Source organism: Mustelus asterias, chromosome 25, assembly GCF_964213995.1.
Source record: "Mustelus asterias chromosome 25, sMusAst1.hap1.1, whole genome shotgun sequence".
Lineage (NCBI taxonomy): Eukaryota > Metazoa > Chordata > Chondrichthyes > Carcharhiniformes > Triakidae > Mustelus > Mustelus asterias.
Genome location: NC_135825.1, coordinates 19,842,822 through 19,866,972, shown reverse-complemented (window position 1 = coordinate 19,866,972; position 24,151 = coordinate 19,842,822). Strand labels below are relative to the sequence as shown.

The 24,151-nt window shown below is 42.6% G+C and overlaps 1 protein-coding gene across 1 annotated transcript; it reads left to right on the top strand.

Moving 5' to 3' along the window:
- The first annotated feature begins 247 nt into the window (after window positions 1-247).
- Window positions 248-8,778, top strand: il10 (interleukin 10). The gene is made up of 5 exons (XM_078197925.1): window positions 248-408; window positions 1,003-1,065; window positions 2,440-2,592; window positions 6,586-6,663; window positions 6,753-8,778. Exons 1-5 carry the CDS (start codon window positions 253-255, stop codon window positions 6,840-6,842), a joined length of 540 nt encoding a protein of 179 aa, XP_078054051.1. The 5' UTR covers window positions 248-252; the 3' UTR covers window positions 6,843-8,778.
- Window positions 8,779-24,151: the final 15,373 nt, after the last annotated feature.

Sequence of the window (24,151 nt, the reverse complement as noted above, 5' to 3'; positions counted from 1 at the left end):
AAGAAAAGCACTGTCTCAAGTATAACAAACTTTTGCCATTATATTTCACAATGATTAATATTCATAGGGGTCAATGGAAACTTCAAACTGACGGGAAGGTTGAGTGACATTTAGAACTGACAGTAACCTCAAATAATATCAACCAACAGGAAATTTCAATAGGAAGTAGGAAACCAATATTGGTCACGGAGGAAATATATAAAGAAAAATTTAAGGTAAGAACGCTACATGCTTGCAAACCAGACAGAAACCATGAAGTGTGTCACTGTTATAATGTATACACTGATTAGCATTCATTGTTGCTATTGCAGTCAAGAACAGTCGGGTGATAACTGCTTCAGCCCTTCCATGTTCCCAGCTCACCTCAAGGAACTCAGATCTTCATATCGGAAAATCAAGGCTTATTTTGTGAGTATGAAAACGAAATGCATCTTGTGCAGTTGTGGAGAATGATTCAGTCTTTGTAAATTACAGGTCTGGTATGTTATGATTTATGAAGTGCAGCAGAGTCAATGTTGTCACTGACGAGTCTGTGACAAGGAATAATTAGAGCTCTTTAGTTTGTTTTCATATGAATGCACTGCAAACAGTATTTTAGGAATTAAAATAGTTTGAATTAGATTTGAAGGTGAAAATTCAAGAAGTTACAATAATAATTGTATTAAAGCAGTTCGACGTCAGTTAAATTAGTTTTGACATCGATTGTTTATGAAAGGGAGAACACAGACTATATTTTTATTGAGATAATACAGCAATTTGTGTAGATTTATTCAATTTTACTTTGCAATGCTCAGTATGAAAAACACAGATATAGTTTGTTGCAGATAAATTAGGTATGTGGTTGACAGTAATCCAAAAGCGTCAACAACAAAATGAATCTTTATTGTAATAAATCTAGGTTAGTACATCGATGGAAATTGACTTGGTCCTTATTGATCTACGACACTTTCTCACTGGAAACAATGCTGCATTTAGTCATTGTTAATTTCTTGCTTTTTATAGCAAAAGAAAGATGACAATTTCCATATAACATTGCTGGGAGCCAGGCTTGATCATGGATTCAAGGTGAGGAAAGTTTAACATGAATTGTTTGGAATATAAAGTATAAATGTTAGACATGCATGGAATTAATTGGCAGAGTTCCACAACAGGGAAATCCTTGTGCTTGTGGCTGGGGATTCTATCTTTTGAATAATGGTGATAATGCTGAGTGACTGCATGTGAAGAGGTTACGAGAGCAGACGTAATGTGTAAAGATAAACTAATCGTGACTACTGGTTCATTTCAGCGCTTTAGTTTATCACGTGAGAGTAACAGAGAACGTTATGTGATCAATCAGAAAATAAACAACATGTAGAGAAAGCTGAAAATGCTGGAGAAACTCAGCAAGTCTGACAGCATCTGTGGAGAGAGGAGAGAGCCATCGTTTCGAGTCTGGATGACCCTTCGTCCATCCTGTTTTTGTTTCAGATTCCAGCATCCGCAGTATTTTGCTTTTACCACAAAATGAATAACCCGTTTGCTTTTCCATTGACAATGGTTGAGGGAGGAAGGTGGCCAGCTTCGAAACATCGGCTTTATTCCCTCACCGCAGATGCTGTCAGACCTGCTGAGTTTCTCTGGCATTTTCTAGTTTTATTTCAGATTCCAGCATCCGCAGTATTTTGCCTTTATCTTATGTAGAGAAAGCTCATGCCCCAAGGGCCAGAATCAAGTGGATTGATATGAAGCATCAGTTGCAGATAGTTGGCAATAATCACAACCCTGTACATATCAGTGTCCTCAAGCAGTGCCTCCCACCTGCCTAAATGTCACATGAAAGCTATCATCAACACAGATTTCAGCAAGTGGATGATGAGATTCACAGATTTTCCCAGTTGGTGCTGTTGCACTATCTGTATTTTATCAAAGTGCACATGTACGTTTTAAAAAAAATTATAACCCCAGCCAGAATGTAGCATCCAATCTGCAAATGATTCAGACAAAGCTCGGCACAACATCGTGGGCCGAAGGGCCTGTTCTGTGCTGTACTGTTCTATGTTCTATGTTCTATAATAGCATTAGAGACAACCCAGTGAAGATCAACCATTACCCAGGGAAGAGAAGCAAACACGTCTCAGTAAAGCAAGCATTTGTAGGAATAAATCATCTGGCTGTCAGTTTTCTCAGCTGGTAGAAGGTGGAATATTGAGGGGAGAAATTACTAATTTTAAAATTTAGGTTAAGAAAAGGGAAAATGAAACTACTTAACAATAAAACCACCCAAAATGTCCTGTTCTTAAAAGGTTTTTGTTTAAGGTCATTGCTCTCCTAAGTGAGGATTGTGTAAGTGCATGTTTTCTAAATTAGGCATTATTCCAATTTTGTGACAGAATTGTCATTTCCTATTTGTGCAATGGTCCTTTACAAGGTTATAACGATGACATTTGATATGTTCAGGGCAGTGAAGGATGTCGGTTTTTGAAGGAAATGCTGAATTTCTACCTCAAGGACGTAATCCCAGCAGCCAAGACCCAGCACAAATCCTTCAACAGCAACATCAGTAAAATTGCGAACATATTGTCCGAACTGAAAGAGAAGGTGCACAACTGTGTAAGTACTAGACTTTTGCCATTATCATTACACTGTAACTACTTTTGCTTTCAGAGTATTGTTGCAGCAACAGAAGTGGCACTTGCCACTAATAGGATGCTGCTGTCAAAACAAAGAGACATTACCCGATTGAGTAATATGATATATATATATACATTTCAGTGTCAGTGTGATGCCAGGTATGCAGGCTGTACATCCTGAAGAATGGCGGACCATATCAAACAGCGTGTCCCAGCCACTGTTCTCATTAGACCTCTGCTCACAAAACTCAAAATACAGTGTCCAACATTAGATGTGATTCCGCAATTGGACAACATTTGCTAAATAATCCTGAGTGCATTAAGAAGCACGCTGACAACCAATTTAAGATTGTCAGTCATGTTCGCAGTGAGGCGCATTTGTGTTTACTTGAAGCTATATGTATTAATACACAGGCACAACATGTGTACCTGTTCTTTGCAGACAGAAGGAACAGGTACACACATTGTACCTGTTTCAGCTAAACAAGATAAGTGATGACCATTCATTGATTCATTCCCCAGGGCTTAGGCTTGACCAATCAGGGTCAAGCTGCCTGGCTTAAATCTCAAACAATGCTTGGCAGTTATCTGTCAATTACCATCAACAGGTGCATTGTCCATAATAACACCTCTACCAATCAGAGTCCACTTGCCAAACAATCAGTATTCTTTCCTCAAACAGTGTAAACTGTTGTGTCCCCTCATACTCGTTTGTGTGCATTGTCCGGATGATTGCAAGATGAAAAACTTAAACATGTCTCCTTTTTCAGCAAACAATTTTCTTTAATGCATTCTAAAAATGGTTTGGTCAGTCTCGTTTGATTAGAAGGCTCTGAGATAAAGTCCATTAACTTAAACTTGTTAGTGAGGCTGACGCCCCTATGCAATATACTCTGGCTAAAAATGCCATCTTCCAGATGAAACGTTTTGAGGCCTCATAAACATAAAATAATTATGACACCATTTGAAGGTGAGCAGGAAATTCTGCTGAAGCCTTGACCAATGTTTCTTCCTCAATTAACAGTGTCAAAAAGCAGATTTGGTCATTTAGTTCCTGTTCATGGGACCTTGATGACTCTATCTGTCTGTGTAGCAGTGCAGTTCAAAAGTAGCCCATTGGCTGTGGAGCATTTAGGGATATTTTGAGGAGGTGTAAAGTCCTTTTCTCCTAACTCATCTCTGACCTAACTGACCTCACAAGAATTCCTCCAATTTAGTCATTTGAACGTCTTGTTAACAACGTCATATATGAAATCCTGATATGTATAGTTAGACTTTTCTCACTTTTTAAATAGAAACAAAGCAAATTAAGTATATATATTGCGCATATATATATATTTATTCATTCAGATAAAGGTGTGTTGAAAATTAATTTGTTTAGTAGATAAACACACTGCCCCCATAGTGATTTGCGTCAAGATCTGTAGGTACTTGCCCAGTTTTCTATCCATAATGCAAACTGGAGCACAGGAAGGGGCAGTCATCATCCTAGCTTTGCTTTGGTGTACTTCTTCCACTCAGAAATAGAGCCATGAAAAGAGAGAGGAATGATTTAGAAGGGTATCTGGGGAGATGCAATGAGCTGGACTTAAAAGCACATGTCTCCATACAAAATTTCCACTTCAGATCGATTCTTGCAACAATTTACAACCTTGGAAACCCTATCAGTGGAAATCGGCATTGTAAAAATGTGGTTGTCAACACCTTGTTTTTTGTGTGTAATTGTAAGTGTGGGCCCTTTTGCAGTTTGCTGCAAACTGAATATGGAATGTGCGCTTTAAGTGATGCACAGACAGTTCTGAAACAATAATTAGCATGTTTTGAAAGTGGCATCTCTTTATGTTCGGATTGCAACAGAGAAATAGGAACATACGTAATAGGAGCAAGAGTGCACCGCTTGGCCTCTTGATCCTGCTGCACTATTTAATAAGAACATGGTTGATCTGATCATGACCTTAATTTCACTGCTTTCCACCTGCCCATGACCTTGACTCCCTTGTAGACCAAAATCCTCTCTAACACAGCCTTTAATACATCCATTGACCCAACCTCCATTGCTCTGTGGGATAGAGTATTCCAAAAAAAATCCCTCCTCAATCCAGTCTTCAGTGGGAGATCCTTTATTCTGAAATTTTGCTGCCTTCATTGGTGGTGGGAGAGGGGGGAACATCACTTCAGCATCCACCCTGTCTGATCCCCTCATATTATATATTCCAATAAGATTTCATCCTTCCAAACGCAAATGTGTATCGGTCTAACCTGTTCAACATCTCATCAGTTATAACCCTTCATCCTGGGAATCAAACTGGAGAACCTTCTTTGGACCAATCTCCAATTAAATGTGGCTTATCTTAAAATTATTCAGACTATGTCAATGGATAGAGACTAGAGCTCATGTTTTCTTGTTCAAATAAATTTACAGAAGCAATCTCCCTCTAGTACAGGGTTCAGTCAATGTGCGCAGCTCTTCTCTCTTGAAAGTTTTGGTTCACAAAAGAAGCACAAAGCCCCAATTTTGCACCAATTCAGAATGAAACAAAGGCAGCCGTTAAATGAATGTACCACCATTGTTGCTGCGAAAACCGTTAACCAGATAACCAGGCAGCCAGAATGCATTTGCAAAAAGTTGATGTGAAAATAAAGAATGCAAATTTTCAGTGGGACAGCACCAGCTGCAGATTGAGGACCTTAGTTGAAGCAAAGAAGCGCTGACCTAGTTGTTTCGTTGACTGTAACTCATGATTCTATCTGATCAAACCTAATTGCAAACCAGCTTCACAAGGGCATTATTGGACAAACTCTTAGGCCTTTTAGTAATATTTCATAAACCAGCTTTTGATGTCTGAACAGCTCGAAAAATGAACAATTATTTTTGTTAACTCTTCGGGTGATTCAGCAATAAATGACAAAAGTGCATTTAGTCAGATTGTGAGACAGAGCAACAGTTAGCAGCTGTGCTTTCTTCTGAGTGTCACTTGGCACTTACATATTGAATGGGATTTTGTTTTTACTTTCAGAATGTGTCCACACCCATCCGAGCAGTTGCCTACACTCATATAGCACATTATTTAATCTGCAACTATCTCTGAGGATGAAGTGCTACAGTGTAAATCCTGAGTCAGGGCCTGACTGTAGAAGCAGGGAGGCTCACTCTGCTACACTCTCTATAGCACCACTCTGGCATGCATATAAAGTGAAACTACTTGACACCAACAATAATCATTACATAAGTGAGGAGTAGATGGTGTATTTCAATTTTTAATGTGGGTCAGTATTGCTGGAGATGATGCTTCCCACTCTACATAATACACGCAGTCTGGAATCCTCCGGCTGTTCACGCCCCGTTCCGCTGCCAGAGGGAACGGAGAATCTGGCACTCAGCCAAATCTCCATTCACTGCAGCGGGACCGGAAAATCCCATCCGCTGGCCTTAATGATGTCCTGAAACATTAATAAAGTAAATCAAAGAATTGTTTTTCGAATGCTTGAGCAATTCTTGCTCAGTGCTGTATAACTGCAGAACAGAAGTTACCTATAGCTGATATTACTTGACACATGTTTCTGTCAATACCCTGAAATAACTCCTCAGAGGCCCGGTGTCCCTTCACCAGATTCTCTTTATTTACAAACTCAGTTCCACTCCTAAGAGTGCTTCAGGTACAAAGTCAGAATCCGGAGTGTGAGTAGCCCCGACACTCCTCAATACATATACAGGGGAGATTTTCTAATTGGGCAGATAATCATTATCTCAATCAGGGAGCTCATACTCCATGGGCCTTGGTGAGGTCATTACAACACCTTCTAGTCAATGATGTTTTCAAACTAATTACAATTAAGTTAGTATTCTCACTGCTCACAGTCCTCAAACTGCACCGTATAGATCAGATTTAAAACAAATATTTATATTTTGGTATTGCAGTGTGTTTGATATTCAACAGGCAATTGAGTAAACTTGTATACTTTTGTCTTTCAGCGTAGGTTCTTCAACTGTGACCAGTGCAACTGCAGACGTAGTCCATATATTGAGAACATATATGAAGTATACAAGGAGGTAAGAAAGAGATTACGTACTAAAACATCACGGAAGAGATGATTTTAAACAATTTTCATTGTCTAATGTTGTGTCATTGTGTGTCTCAGTTACAGGGGAAAGGGGTTTACAAAGCCATCGGAGAACTCAACATCTTTTTTGACTGGCTCCAGCAATACATAAGGATGAAAATGAATTGAAACGCAGCAGAACTGACTTGAAGGAACCAATACTTCCTGATTTAACAAAGTCACTAGTATTTAAATGGATATTTATATTTAGACTTGTCAGTTTCGGAAGTTATTTAATTCAGAACATCATTGAGAAATTGTGATGTTTTCTGCTTCTAAAATTCAGTGTCCCTTTTAAAACAGTTAAAAAATCGGTTCTCCCAGCACCTAAATTGATTGCGAGAATGGGTAAGCCAAATCATTCCGTAACCAATTGCTAAGGATACTCAGAAGTGTCCCGCCAAAACGTGCCTTGTGATTTGTCCTGATCTCTTGTGCAAAAGTATCGGTTCTACACACAGTTCACCCTTGTTCTCCCTTAATGAATTACCTCCAGAAAAATCTCTGATGCTGGAAGTCCACAAGAATACAGTAACATCAACAGTTTCTTAACAGTTTCTGAAAATGATTCCCCTCACCTCATACTTTACAAATGAATCCCGAGACTGCCGAAACTAAATGTAAATTATATATGAATGAATTTCATTCAATTATTATTTTTCTGCACGAGAACTGCAAAGGGTATTTTCTTTATATTTGTACAGAGAGTTATTTTTGATGACGCAATAAGTGACTTTTTTTTTACAACTATTTCGGGAATAACAAATAGATTTAAAATCAGCCATTGCTGTTAGTTCATATAACTTAGAAGATGTTCTGCTCTTACAGTTTGATACATAGCTAAAATATTTTAAAGAGAATGTTTTTGTACTATTTATGAGAGTGTAATCTGGAGCTTTAATGACTTTAATTTCAAGTTACCTTCATAAATCCATCCATTACTGTATCAGTAATTCTTTAACACCCATCTCAAAGTTTGCCAGCATTAGCCAGCACCAAATTTAGTTCAACTATTTATTGAAATTGTATGAATGCTAATAGTGTTCAAATGAATGTGCACTTGTGTGTACTTTATTATAAGTTATAGTACATTGCCTCCAGTAACGGCAGTATTTGAACCTATCTTTTTGGCTAGTTTAAAATATAAAACTCTTATGTACTACATCCTCAGATATTGACATTTATTTTTCCAGCGCCCTGTCAGTGTAAAACCTCCCTCACTTCAACACAAGTGGGATTGATTTAAACACGGTGTAAGCGGGTGGGGTATCAATGAGTTAAAATCTTGTCCTATGATGCATTAACCATTTACAGACCAGGAGCTAGAAATTCATCTTGGGTTGTGAAAGAAAATGGACAATATTATTATACACAGCACCCAGTGTTCAATTCCACTGCAGTCAACATAGTGCAAGCAGCCAATCCAGTACAGATCATTACCTGAGATGAATTTCTAGCTCAGGATTTTTAGTTTGTTTTGGTGTATAATGCATTGGGAACTAAACCACATAGTCTGGCATCACTGTCATACTCATGTTAATGCAAAGAGAACTTGCACAGAGGGAAGAGCAGGTAAAGCCCGTTTGCTACCAACAATTAAATCATTCATTATTTTCACTTGAGTTGTCCCAGTGCCTGTGGGAGGATCTTACAGCACAAGAGCAGCTGGCAGGACCACAATCTCTGTAAATGTTGGCACAATTCGTGCATGTATTGTTAACCAGCCTACCTCAAGATTTTTGCAAGCTGAGACAGTGACTTTGGAGTTTGTGAATGAAGTAACTAACCTCAGCGTTATATGTTTCACAATAAAATGTAGCATTTGTGCTGGCCCTTTGAGCTACTCAATCTTTGAAAGATTTCAGCACAGACTGGTTTCTGAAATATATCTAGTGTTGAATATTGTGAATACTGAATTTGGGGAAAAATATAAAATGCAAAGCATTTTTATGTTATTTGCGATATCAAGTTAAAAGTAATTCTTGTCGTTTTGGGGGGAAAACTCCCATAATGTTCAAAGGGTTTAAACATTAATTACTCCAGCTTATTTAATGTATTCATTTACCTCATGTGTGTCATAAGAATTGTAATGTACTTGGTTGTTCTGTCTGGATAAATACAATTCAATGCTTTGTTTACATTTCAACGTCTCTTTTATTGAGCTTTTACATTAATGTAACATACAATGTGAAGCAGTGGAAACATTATGGGTTGGATTTTCCAGCCCTTCCCGTTGGCAGGGTTTTCCAGTCTCACCGTAGGTGCCCCCCCCCCCGCCCCAATGCGGCAGGTCCACTGGTGGCGCAGCCAGCAAGCAATGCAAATGGCCATTGACATCGGTGGGACTGGACCTTCCCACTGGCAGCCGATGGCAAGTTGCCTCCACCATCAGAAATCATGCCACGGGGGGTCTGGAAAATGTTGAGCCCACTCTCTCCATCTGCGGGAATGGCTCAAAATGCGTAGAGTTTGGAAAAACTTGAGTCTTGCCAGCGAGATCGCGTTTTCCAATTCTGAGCTAACCTCGCTGGCGGAGTGGTGCAGAACACATCGGGGAAGGGGGGGAACCTAATTTGAATGCATCAGCATATCATTAACACCCACTCTGGATATTGAGCCAGCACTGAATATTCAGCTGATGCCAGCGTAACGTCACAACAGCGCCATGTACAACAGCTCTATATAAGCGTGAATCTGGAGCCGTCACCTCTGAGGGAGATGTCGGAGGTGAGCCCTCAGGCGACCATTACTTCTTGGGCAATCCAACACTCAAAGGGCACCAGGGAGAATGCTGGGGATGCAAAGAGGTGCAGCTCGGGACCAGGGGTGAGGGTCACTTTCGCCATCGGGGGGGATGGGGGATTGGGGGTTTAGGTGGGTGGCTCAGAGGCCTTACCTACTCTTCATATTGGGGTGCCCCTTGCTCCAAGAAGATGTGCTGCTGCCAAGCAGGCATCACTTCCCAATTCCTCCATGCTGGGTTACTGGTCAAACAGTCGATGAGTGGGTGCCCTTCCTTGTTGGAGCTGCAAACTGGGAGGGAGGTGGCCACAACAGAGGGGCGGAACTGGGCGTGACTATGAGGTCCCGGGGTCCTGCTTTGTGAGAGGCCAGGCTGCAAGGGCAGCGTAGGGGGTATCCGTGGTGGGAAGCTACCCTGTCTCATGAAACATAAAGACACATAAAGTCCTAGAGTCGTATAGCGCAGAAGTGGCCCTTTGAGTCTGCACTGCCAAGAACTACCATTAAAGTGCGCTAATCCCATTTTCCAGCACTTGTCCCATATCCTTAAATATTATAATATTTCAAATGCTCATCCAAATATTTTTTGAAGATTGTAAGGTTTTCAGCCTCCACTACCTTCCCAGGCAGTGCATTCCAGATTCCAACTACCCTCTGAGTGAATTTTTATTTGGTCAAATCCCCTCTGAATCCCCTTCCCCTAACATTAAATCTGTGCCCCCTCATGATTAACCCTCCCACCAAGGGGAAAAGCTGTTTCCTATTCGCCCTGTCCATGCTCCTCATAATCTTATACACCTCAGTCATGTCCCCCCTCAACCTTCTCTGCTCTCAAGAAAACAATCCAAGTCTATCTACTCTCTTCTTATAGCTCAAACGCTCCACCCCAGGCAACATCCTGGTGAACCTTCTCTGTACCCCCCTCTCGTGCTATCACATCCTTTCTGTAGTGAGGTGACCAGAACTGCACACAGTACTCCAGCTGTGGCCTATAACCAACACACTGTACAAGTCCAACATTACCTGCACGCTCTTATACTCTTTTACTCTTTGCCACGACTGATGAAAGCAAGCAATATGCCTTCTTAACTATCCTATTCATGTGTTCTGCCGACTTCAGGGATCTGTAAATAATCATTCCAAGATCCCTCTGTACCTCTGAGCTTCCCAGTGTCCCGCCATTCATTAAATACTCCCTCATCTTCTTTCTTCTTTCAAGGTGCATCACCTCACATCTATCAGGGTTAAATACTATCTGCCACTGCTCTGCCCATCTGACCAATCCATCTAGACCCATCAAGGCCCTCTCACTTGGGTAGGGTGGATGCAGTAAAACCTACAACCCTCACTCTGTCAATGGTGTGAGGTTGGAGGGGATAGAACATAGAACATAGAACAGTACAGCACAGAACAGGCCCTTCGGCCCACGATGTTGTGCCGAGCTTTATCTGAAACCAAGATCAAGCTATCCCACTCCCTATCATCCTGGTGTGCTCCATGTGCCTATCCAATAACCGCTTAAATGTTCCTAAAGTGTCTGACTCCACTATCACTGCAGGCAGTCCATTCCACACCCCAACCACTCTCTGCGTAAAGAACCTACCTCTGATATCCTTCCTGTATCTCACACCACGAACCCTATAGTTATGCCCTCTTGTAATAGCTCCATCCACCCGAGGAAATAGTCTTTGAACGTTCACTCTATCTATCCCCTTCATCATTTTATAAACCTCTATTAAGTCTCCCCTCAGCTTCCTCCGCTCCAGAGAGAACATCCCTAGCTCCCTCAACCTTTCCTCATAAGACCTACCCTCCAAACCAGGCAGCATCCTGGTAAATCTCCTCTGCACTCTTTCCAGCGCTTCCACATCCTTCTTATAGTGAGGTGACCAGAACTGCACACAATACTCCAAATGTGGTCTCACCAAGGTCCTGTGCAGTTGCAGCATAACCCCACGGCTCTTAAACTCCAACCCCCTGTTAATAAAAGCTAACACACTATAGGCCTTCTTCACAGCTCTATCCACTTGAGTGGCAACCTTTAGAGATCTGTGGATATGGACCCCAAGATCTCTCTGTTCCTCCACAGTCTTCAGAACCCTACCTTTGACCCTGTAATCCACATTTAAATTAGTCCTACCAAAATGAATCACCTCACATTTATCAGGGTTAAAGTCCATTTGCCATTTTTCAGCCCAGCTTTGCATCCTATCTATGTCTCTTTGCAGCCTACAACAGCCCTCCACCTCATCCACTACTCCACCAATCTTGGTGTCATCAGCAAATTTACTGATCCACCCTTCAGCCCCCTCCTCTAAGTCATTAATAAAAATCACAAAGAGCAGAGGACCAAGCACTGATCCCTGTGGCACTCCGCTAGCAACCAGCCTCCAATCTGAAAATTTTCCATCAACCACCACCCTCTGTCTTCGATCAGACAGCCAGTTACCTATCCAATCGGTCAACTTTCCCTCTATCCCACACCTCCTCACTTTCATCATAAGCCGACCATGGGGGACCTTTTCAAACGCCTTACTAAAATCCATGTATATGACATCAACTGCCCTACCTTCATCAACACACTTAGTTACCTCCTCAAAAAATTCTATCAAATTTGTGAGGCACGACTTGCCCTTCACGAATCCGTGCTGACTATCCCGGATTAATCCGCATCTTTCTAAATGGTCGTAAATCCCATCTCTAAGGACCTTTTCCATCAATTAACCAACCACCGAAGTAAGACTAACCGGTCTATAATTACCAGGGTCATTTCTATTCCCTTTCTTAAACAGAGGAACAACATTCGCCATTCTCCAGTCCTCTGGCACCATCCCCGTGGACAGCGAGGACCCAAAGATCAAAGCCAAAGGCTCTGCAATCTCATCCCTTGCCTCCCAAAGAATCCTAGGATACATTTCATCAGGCCCAGGGGACTTATCGACCTTCAGTTTATTCAAAACTGCCAGGACATCCTCCCTCCGAACATCTATTTCCTCCAGCCTATTAGCCTGTAACACCTTCTCTTCCTCAAAAACATGGCCCCTTTCCTTGGTGAACACTGAAGAAAAGTATTCATTCATCACCTCGCCTATCTCTACTGACACCATGCACAAGTTCCCACTACTGTCCTTGACTGGCCCTAACCTCACCCTGGTCATTCTTTTATTCCTCACATAAGAGTAAAAAGCCTTGGGGTTTTCCTTGATCCGACCCACCAAGGACTTCTTGTGTCCCCTCCTAGCTCTCCTAAGCCCCTTTTTCAGCTCATTCCTTGCTAACGTGTAACCCTCAATCGAGCCATCTGAACCTTGTTTCCTCATCCCTACATAAGCTTCCCTCTTCCTTTTCACAAGACATTCCACCTCTTTCGTGAACCATGGTTCCCTCACTCGGCCATTTCCTCCCTGCCTGACAGGGACATACCTATCAAGGACACCCAGCATTTGTTCCTTGAAAAAGTTCCACTTTTCATTAGTTCCTTTCTCTGACAGTTTCTGTTCCCAACTTATGCCCCCTAATTCTTGCCTAATCGCATCATAATTACCTCTCCCCCAATTGTAAACCTTGCCCTGCCGTACGGCCCTATCCCTCTCCATTGCAATAGCAAAAGACACCGAATTGTGGTCACTATGTCCAAAGTGCTCTCCCACAACCAAATCTAACACTTGGCCCGGTTCATTTCCCAGTACCAAATCCAATGTGGCCTCACCTCTTGTCGGCCTATCCACATATTGTGTCAGGAAACCCTCCTGCACACACTGCACAAAAACTGCCCCATCCGAACTATTTGACCTACAAAGATTCCAATCAATATTTGGAAAGTTAAAGTTCCCCATGACAACTACCCTGTGACCCCCACACATATCCATAATCTGCTTAGCAATTTCTTCCTCCACATCTCTATTACTATTTGGGGGCCTATAGTAAACTCCTAGCAACGTGACCGCTCCTTTCCTATTTCTAACCTCAGCCCATATTACCTCAGTGTGCAGATCCCCCTCGAAGTGCCTTTCCGCAGCCGTTAAACTATCCTTGATTAACAATGCCACTCCTCCACCTCTTTTACCAGCTTCCCTACACTTACTGAAACATCTATACCCCGGAACGTCCAACAACCATTCCTGTCCTTGTTCTACCCACGTCTCCATAATGGCCACAACATCGTAGTCCCAAGTACCAATCCACGCCCAAGTTCATCTACCTTGTTCCGGATGCTCCTTGCATTGAAGTAGACACACTTCAAGCCACCTTCCTGTCTACCGGTACCCACCCTTGACCCTGATACCTTCCCCAATGCCTCACCACCCTCACTGACTTCTGGACTACAACTCCTTTCCCCACTCCCCTGACAAATTAGTTTAAACCCCCCTGAAGAGCCGTAACAAATTTCCCTCCCAGGATATTGGTGCCCCTCTGGTTCAGGTGCACCCCGTCCTGTTTGTACAGGTCCCACCTTCCCCAGAATGTGTTCCAATTATCCACGTATCTGAAACGCTCCCTCCTACACCATCACTGCAACCACATGTTTAACTGCACTCTCTCCCTGTTCCTCAACTCGCTATCACGTGGCACCGGCAACGTACCAGAGATGACCACATGTTTTGTCTTGGCTCTCAGCTTCCAGCCCAGCTCCAGAAATTCCTGCTTTAAATCCCCGTCCCTTCTCTTACCTATGTCATTGGTACCAATGTGTACCACGACTTGTGACTGTTTCCCCTCCCCCTTCAGAATCCAGAAAACACGGTCTGAGACGTCACGGACCTTGGCATCCGGTAGGCAACATACCATCCGTGAGTCTCTTTTGCTGCCACAGAACCTCCTATCTATCCCTCTAACTAACGAGTCCCCAATAATTATTGCCCTCCCGCTCTGCCCCTTACCCTCCCGAGCCACAGAGACGGACACAGTGCTGGAGATCCTCTCACTGCGGCTCACCACTGGTATGTCGTCCCCCTCAACTGTATCCAAAGCGGAATACTTGTTGCTAAGGGGAACGACCACAGGGGATCACTGCACTGACTGCTTCCTCCCAGCCCCTCTCACTGTCACCCATCTGTTTTCATTCCTCGGAGTAACTGTATTCCTAAAGCTTCTGTCTATGGCCACCTCTGCGTCCCTAATGATCCTAAGTTCGTCCAACTCCAGCTCCACTTCCCTAACACGGTTGTGGAGGAGCTGCAGATGGGTGCACTTCCCACAGGTGTAATCAGCAGGGACACTGACGTCGTCCCTCACCTCAAACATAGTGCAAGAGGAACATAGCACTGCCTGCACACCCATCCCCTCTAGATACCTTGCCAGTACCAGGTAGAAACAGCAAAATGAATTAAACTCACCCCTGCTCGCCCTTTCTGCCTAAGCCCTGTGAGCCAAAGCCTTATAGCTCACACTCTGCTTCCCACACACTCCACAGCCCGCTCCCGATGCTGCCCGCTGTATACTTCAGCCTACCTTTTATACTTTGCGCGCTTAAAAAACCCTTCCCAGACTCCTTAGCAGCCCACTTCCAGTTTTCACTTTAAACTTAAAATACTACTACAAAAGTAAAGGCCAAAAAAAAAACACACACTCGCTGACTAATTAAATAAATAAACAATTCAATCAATCTCTCACCAGCACTCCTGCCTCCAATCACTCCCTCTCAGCTTGCTCCAGTGGAACAATGAGGAGGATCACTGAACAGGAAGTTCAAATCCACTTCCCTGCAAACTCAGACTGTTAGATGCAGCAGTAAGAGGGTGTTCATTGCCTCATGCACAGCATTGAAGATCCCAAAGAATGAGGCTGCCCTCTAGGGAATTGCTTGAAATTCCTAATTGCAGACCTCTTAGAATTTAGCTGTGTCTGGTCAAGGTGAATGTTGTTGCCAAAGTGACTAACTGACAATTCATAGAATCATAGAATCCCTGCAGTGTAGAAGAAGCCATTCAGCCCATCGAGTCTGCGCCGACTCTCTGACAACCTTCAACCTCACACATTTACCATACTTAATCCACTTAACCTACATATCTTTGGACACTGGGAAATTTAACATGACCAATCCTCCTAACCTACACGCCTTTGGGCTGTGGGAGGAAACAGGAGCACCCAGAGGAAACCCTCGCAGACACGGGGAGAATGTGCAAGCTCCACACAGACAGCTACCCAAGACCGGAATTGAATCCAGGTCCCTGGTGCTGTGAGGCAGCAGTGCCAACCACTGTGCTATAGTGCCACCCATTCTTTGAGGAGTCCAGCATGCCTGTTTAATATACAGAGCCGCACATAGTCACAGAGTCTACAAAGGAGACAAAAGTTACCCTTTAGAACACCAAGCTCCAAGAGTGTAAATGCGTCTTTCGAGTAGTACAGAACTCGCACTGTGGAGAATCCCCAAACAAGTGATAGCTGACACCACCCACCATATCATGACTGGCACCATCTTTGAGATGCCCATCAGGACACAGGCCTTGTTGTCAGGCATTCTCTCTGATGCTTTTTAGCTCTATGCACAGCTGAGGCTTCTGTTCTTTGGCAGGGGGATGGAGAATGTATGGGTCAGATGCCATGAGACAATGGATCCTCAACACTCACTATTCATCCTGCTGAAGCATAGAGGAATCTATGTGGGGATGTGGCTGTAATGTCAGAGGGGGTGGTGTAAGGGAGGGAGAAATTCACACAAGTGATGGGAAGCACTGGGATGGCAGCCACAGACGCATATTGTATGTCTCATTCACATGGGCTGCCTTTTACCCACCAATGGTATATATATTATATATATATTTGAAACCAATACTTTAACAAAAAGCAAACTCAAATTACATCAGGGAAATATACAAATGCAGTGGTGAGTGGCTGATACTCATGACATCATGTGTCACTGACAAAACAGCCACTCTTGAAACCAATGAAGTGAGTTTAAAGCAATCGTGAATAGAAACCCCTTTCCCCCAAATTCGGAGTTCTTCTTTGAAATAAAAGCTAATTCACAATAAAGTGCTTGAAGTAAACGGTGAGGCAGCCTTAGTTGTGGTCACTTTGTTCTACCCTCTTACTCATGCAGCATACCGCAGTGGCATTAAGCAAAAGCAGACAGGATCTTTGGAACAGTTACTTATTTTAACCATTAAATCATGGCCAGACATTAAGACTCGGCACATTTACTGAAGCTGAAGTTGATATATTGGTTGAATCAAACAGTACATACAAGGGAGGCAGGAATGGAGGATATGTTGATAGAGTGAGACGATGTGAAGTGGGAGGAGGTGCATATGGAAGATTAACACTGATATGAAACAAATGGCATGCATCCGTGCCATAAAACTGTGTGTAATATTATTTAAAATTAACAATTTTGAAACATAATCGATATTCTTCTATCTCCAAAGCCCTAAGCAACTTCCAGCAGGTACAATTTCATACTGTGGACATACAGCCCCAGTGTCAAAAATACAAAATGGCTGCATTGCCCACAAAATAGGAGAAGAAAGTATATCTCTTTCTTCAACTACACAGTCAGTCACTCCAGGCCAGAATTGAACCCAGAACCCTGGCACTGTGAGGCAGCAGTGCTAACCATTGTGCTACCCTTATTGACCTCCCTTGAAAAAGTTGAACAAACAAACTAATCTGCTAGTGAGCCAGGGGTGGAACTTCACCTTGGATCTAGTAAACTGGGTGGTATGGCTTCGGCCATTCATCATGTGTTCATCCATCGCATGATGACTTTTGACCCAGAAGTAATACAGTTACGAAAATTTGTAATTTCTTTAAAACTTCTAGAAGATTGGTAACTGTTTTTAAGAATATTGGAAAAGGACTTAAAGAGTTTGCACCATTTGTAAAGGTGATCTGTTTTAATTTTCTCAGAGAATAAAAAATATTGGTTCGTGTGACCTGGCAAGACTTGACCTGGAATCAATCAGAAGAAAGTTTAAAATGCAATAGGCTTGTAGTCAGACACAGAGAAGCAGACAAAGAAGCTGTGAAAAAGATAGGAACTCTTGAAGGCATGAGCTGGTTAAAAGGGTCCAAAACCTGGAAAGCCATGTGAATAACTCGGAGATGCCAAAGACTTTCCCAAAAGTGGCCAAACTATGAACTGGGTGTTACCGGTTGGCCAGTTGAAAGGGAATTCTGGAAAGCTAAAACATCAGGAGTGTCATGAGTTGAGGGAAAGAGCATTTGTAGAAGTGTGCCTTGCTGATGATAATCAGAGCCAAAAAGCCCGGAGGTGAAAGCTGCATTAAGATAGGATTCCTGACCTGCCCTGTGAGAATAACAAACAGCATGTTGTGGAACTGCGCAGCCACACAATACCACATGTCCATGGAGAGTGATGTAGGTGTTTGTGGTAGTGTAGGATATATACTTGTTGTATCAGCTATTTGCAGTGAAATTGATGTTTTTATGTGAAGTATCATTTGCCTGTCAATTCATGTTTAATTTGTGTTGGTTCTGATCTGTTTTAAAGAAAAAATAGAATCTTGTTGGTAATTTCTGCATTTGAGGGGTCATTTGGCAAATTAGGCTACCTTGGTTTACAGTTTCCCCTCGGGGATTAAATCAATTGGAAATGAATATTAGGTGGGTGTATAATGAGCAGCTTATGTGACCTCATCCATTTTACACTCCAACTCAGGCAGATGGAGTAAAATGTGGAAACATGTGGACTTGTCCACTTTGGCAGGAAGAATAAAAAAAACAGCGTACTTTTTAAGTGGAGAGAGATTGCAGATCTCGGTTGTACAGAGGCATCTGGATATCATGGTACACAGAAAAGAAAAGATGAGTATGCAGCCCATGCAGCAGGAAGGCAAAATGGAATATTGGCGTTTAGTGTGACGGGCATCAAGTATGGAATATGAAATTGAAGTAGGAAAGGTTTACTGCAGCTGTACAGAGCATTGGTGAGACCACATTTGGAATATTGGTCTCCTTATTTGAAAAAGGATATAATTGCAAGAGAAGTGGTTTAAAGAACATTCATTTGACTCATTCCTGGGATGGTGGAATCATAAGAAGAAAGGTTGGGCAGGTTGGGCCTGTTACTCATTGGAGTTTAGAAGGGTGAAAGATGATCGTATTGAAACATATACGATCCTGAAGGGACTTCATAGACAGGATACTGGGAGGACGCTCCTTCTTGTGGGGGAGACGAGAGGACACTGTTTAAGAATTAGGGATTTCCCTTTTAAGATGGAGATGAGGAGAAATTTTGTCTCTCAGAGGGCTATTAGTCTGTGGAAGTCTCTTCTCAAGAAAGCAGGGGAGGTTGGGTCACTGAGTTTATTCAAGGCTGAGTTAGACAGACTTTTGACAGACAAGGGAATTCATCTTTGAGGGGAAGACAGGAAAGTGGAATTGAGTCTACATCAGGATCTTACCGAATGGTGCAGTAGGCTCAAAGGATCGAATGGCCTACTCCTGCTATTAAGTCCTGTGCTCCTGTGTTCATATCCAGGTCTGCAACTTCATCTCAATTCATTATTGTATTTCCCTAAGATTAACAGCATCAGTTCACCACCAGTCTGTAGTCTATTTGTCACACAGTGAGAGATGAGAGTATTGGACAACATTGCTTTACTGAGTAAAAGTTCAGCCACTTGATACATATATTATCGCTGTAAATCCATTCAGATTATTCATTTTATATTACTAGGTTTCCTCTAACAGAAATAGAACACAACTTTAGCTATATCACGTGGTTTTCTGGACAATTTTGCAATACAAACACTTCTGAGGGATCGCGTGCCATTGTCACACTCTACAATGTTGAGCAACACCAACTGCAGGCATTAACTAGAACAAGATTGTTAGGTTTCCTGCTACACTGAACGATGCACAAATGAAGTTCCAGAATGATTTGTCCTCAGTGTAGTTTGGAAGCGAATTTCCCAATAAGAAGAGTTTTTATTTCCTTATATGGGAATGTGTTGTCAAGTCAAGGATATAATGTACTAAGGCCATTCCGATACAGTAGGGAAATAACTATTTGATCTGATATGAATATATTTATTGTGCACATACACACATTAATGTGCATCTGACCTACAGATGAATACCACACGCCTTTGTATCCATGCGCTACCCTTCCCAATTACATGCCCTCTGCTAACAATCTTGCCACGGGGAAGGACATTACATTCTGCCTCACATTTCTGCTTACCAGGGCTGTCTGGATTCAAATGCTTAACCTCCCACTCAGATACAGGAATGCTATAACTTAGTCAAAGCTCTCTCCTTTGATCTGAAACTACCGGTAATCATAGAAAAATCAGCACAGCATGAAACCACTAGGACTCATGTGCCTGTAACCTTATTTCATTTTTACATTTCATCATAGCTCCTTACTGCACAACATGCATTTTGACAATTTGTATTTTTATTATATTCTTTTTTCACACCTCCTGCTGAGAAGATGCATTAACAATCTGCTGCCAGGCTACAGAAGATGCAAGAAATTAAGCAATGTTCTTCAGGGTGGCAAAGTCCTTGGTTTTCTTCTTCTCTTTTAAGAAGCTGTTCCAAAATACACTTCTATATGACTTTGCTTGCTGATTCTTGGACAGTCACCTATGTTAAAGTTTATTTATTAGTGTCAGAAGTAGGCTCACATTAACACTGCAATGCAGTTGCTGTGAAAATCCCCTCATCGCCACACTCCGGCTCCTGTTCGGATACACTAAGGAAGAATTTAACATGGCCAATCCACCTAACTAGCACGTCTTTCAGACTGTGGGAGGAAATCAGAGCACCCGGAGGAAACCTCATGCAGACACGGGGAGAAGGTGCGGACTCCGTACAGACAGTGACCCAAGCCGGGAATCAAACCCGGGTCCCTGGTGCAGTGAGGCAGCAGTGCTGACCACTGTGCCACCATGCTGCCCTGGATCATCCTTAAGTAAGACGCTATATAAATGCACCTTTCTCTTTTTACTTCTGATGAAGAAACACATACACACAATATAATACTTCAAAAAAACAAGGCTACTTTATCATCTGCTGTGTATTCTGGCAACCGAACTGTAGATTCCTGCTCCACATTTATATTCACTCTAAATCTAATTTTTAATAACTTTTTTTAAACTTAGAAACCAGGAAATTTGTGTGCATTTTATAATTTGACTGAAAGTGAATTTGACAAAAAAATATGTGTAGGGATTTTTTTCTCTGCATTTATTTTGAGACATTTTCCATTGTTAAAGTGTATTGGTTTATCAAAGTTGATGATCATTTAAATTATTCAAGTTTTTAGCTCCAAAGATTCAGACAGAGTTATATAACTAACCACTAAATTTCTCCTTTCTGACTCACCCCACCTACACAAGCACAAGTGAGGAAATGTCTGGTGAGTTAAAATTTGTACTATTTACGTAATACTACAAGCTTCTATTCATAACATTAAATCATCTTTTAGCACCATAGGGATCAAGAATGTTCTTTTCCAAGGCTTTTGTGTTCATGGATCTCTGTCAAGCCACAATTCCTTTGCTCGTTCAAGATTAAGGAAGCTTTCTATTGTTGTTCTGTCAGATTTAGTGTACTCTCAAGGAATGGGAATGCACAATTGGCAACTGGAATTTCCTCGTCATTCTATGAATAAGAACAACATCATCATTCACATGTGATAAAGAAACATGTCAGTTAATAGTGAGTGAGGAAATTAGGCATGCTTGTGTATTTGTCATGTTTGGGGAGAATTTCCCTTGAAGCAAAACATTGAAAACTTTAACACTTACCTCTAATGGCGATTGTTACAAATATAGAGGGTAGGTTTCTCGTCTTGTGTCATGTGAGCGGCCAATTTTCATGTGCTTTCTCTCTCTAGATTTACAACAGAACGGAATCAGGGATAATATTTTCAATTCACATGCCTATTTCGGACATCGCACTTAGTGAATGAATCAAGGAGTTGGTATGAATAGGTAGCCACACGTCACCATGAAGGTAAAAGTTAAAAGCAGGTCATCCAACTTGTTAATCATTGTGTAGGGGGTCAAAATCGATACAATTAGCTGCAAGTGAAGTTGGACTACAATTTTTTGGCTAGCACACAATAATAGCAACAGGCAAGGAGAGAGAGCCAGACCTGGTCATAATAAGGTCATACCATGTGATGGATGTCATGTCATGTTGCAATGTTGGGTGTAATTAGGTTCAAGATATTTGTCCCAAAGTGATTTTTAATGCAGGTGTCTTAGGGTGTGTGTGAGTATTTATAGGTTTCCCCATCTTCTTTCCATCAGTCTGAAATTCTTGCTGCGTTCACTTGAGCAGAAACTGTTTTATGGACAGGTAACAGATAAAGATAATTGTAGATGAGGAAAACAATCATACAGTCATAGAGGTTTACAGCATGGAAACAGACCCTTCGGCCCAATTTGTTCATGATGCCCCTTTTTTTAACCCATAAGCTTGTCCCAATTGCCCGCGTTTAGCCCATATCCTTCTACCCATCTTACTCATGTAATTGTCTAAACGCTTTTTAAAAGTCAAAATTGTACCCACCTCTACTACTACCTCTGGCAGCTTGTTCCAGACACTCACCACCTCTGTGTGAAGAAAATGCCCCTCTGGACCCTTTTGTATCTCTCCCATCTCACCTTAAACCCATGCCCTCTAGTTTTAGACTCCCCTACCTTTCGGAAAAGATATTGACTATCTAGCTGATCTATGCCCCTCATTATTTTATAGATCTTTAAAAGATCATCCCTAAGCCTCCTACGCTTCAGCAAAAAAAGTCCCAGCCTATCCAACCTCTCCTTATAACTCAAACCATCAAGTCCCAGTAGCATCCTAGTAAATCTTTTCTGCACTCTTTCCGGTTTAATAATATCCTTTCAATAATAGGGTGACCAGAACTGTACACAGTATTCCAAGTGTGGCCTTACCAAAGTCTTGTACAACTTCAACAAGACGTCCCAACTCCTGTATTCAATGTTCTGACCAATGAAACCAAGCATGCTGAATGCCTTCTTCACCATTCTGTCCACCTGTGACTCCACTTTCAAGGAGCTATGAACCTGTACCTCTCGATCTCTTTGTTCTCTAACACTCCCCAACGCCCTACCATTAACTGATTCGATCTACCAAAATGCACCACCTCGCATTTGTCTAAATTAAACTCCATCTGCCATTCGTCAGCCCACTGGCCCAATTGATCAAGATCCCATTGCAATCCTAGATAACCTTCAAAGAACAACAAAGAACAATACAGCACAGGAACAGGCCCTTCGGCCCTCCAAGCCCGCGCCGCTCCCCGGTCCAGGATTGAATCCTGAATCCAGGATCCCCGCCCAATTTTCCAGCCTATCTACATACCAATATCCTATCCACCGAGCTGTCCCTCACAGCTACGATGCTTTGTTCATTACAACCTATTAACTTACCCCCACCCCCCCATTCCAGACCATGTGATCTCCAGGGAGAGGCGAAAACCCAGAGTGAAAAACCCCAGGGCCAATATGGGGAAAAAAAAATCTGGGAAATTCCTCTCCGACCCCCTGAGGCGATCGAAACGAGTCCAGGAGATCACAATGGCCCCGATCGGAAAATGCTTCCCAACCCTAGTCATTTCCACTTCCACGAACACCATATGAATTCCCTGCCCCCGAGACAGGTTCCCAACTATCCGCAGTCTCACTCTGTACTGGCACCAGCAAGATGATCGTAGAATGAAGCCTTGAAACGAGAAACCAGGAACAATTAGCCCGCGCCGCTCCCTGGTCCAAACTAGACCACTCTTTTGTATCCCTCCATTCCCACTCCGTTCATATAGCTGTCTAGATAAGTCTTAAACGTTCCCAGTGTGTCCGCCTCCACCACCTTGCCCGGCAACACATTCCAGGCCCCCACGACCCTCTGTGTGAAATATGTCCTTCTGATATCTGTGTTAAACCTCCCCCCCTTCACCTTGAACCTATGACCCCTCGTGAACGTCACCACCGACCCGGGGAAACGCTTCCCACCGTTCACCCTATCTATGCCTTTCATAATTTTATACACCTCTATTAAGTCTCCCCTCATCCTCCGTCTTTCCAAGGAGAACAACCCCAGTTTCCCCAATCTCTCCTCATAACCAAGCCCCTCCATACCAGGCAACATCCTGGTAAACCTCCTCTGTACTCTCTCCAAAGCCTCCACGTCCTTCTGGTAGTGTGGCGACCAGAACTGGACGCAGTATTCCAAATGCGGCCGAACCAACGTTCTATACATCTGCAACATCAGACCCCAACTCTTATACTCTATGCCCCGTCCTATAAAGGCAAGCATGCCATATGCCTTCTTCACCACCTTCTCCACCTGTGACGTCACCTTCAAAGATCTGTGGACTTGCACACCCAGGTCCCTCTGCGTCTCTACACCCTTTATGGTTCTTCCATTTATCGTGTAGCTCCTCCCTACATTATTCCCACCAAAATGCATCACTTCGCATTTATCAGGATTGAACTCCATCTGCCATTTCCTTGCCCAAATTTCCAGCCTATCTATATCCTTCTGTAGCCTCTGACAATGTTCCTCACTATCTGCAAGTCCTGCCAGTTTTGTGTCGTCCGCAAACTTACTGATCACCCTAGTTACTCCTTCTTCCAGATCATTTATATAAATCACAAACAGCAGAGGTCCCAATACAGAGCCCTGCGGAACACCACTAGTCACAGGCCTCCAGCCGGAAAAAGACCCTTCCACTACCACCCTCTGTCTTCTATGAC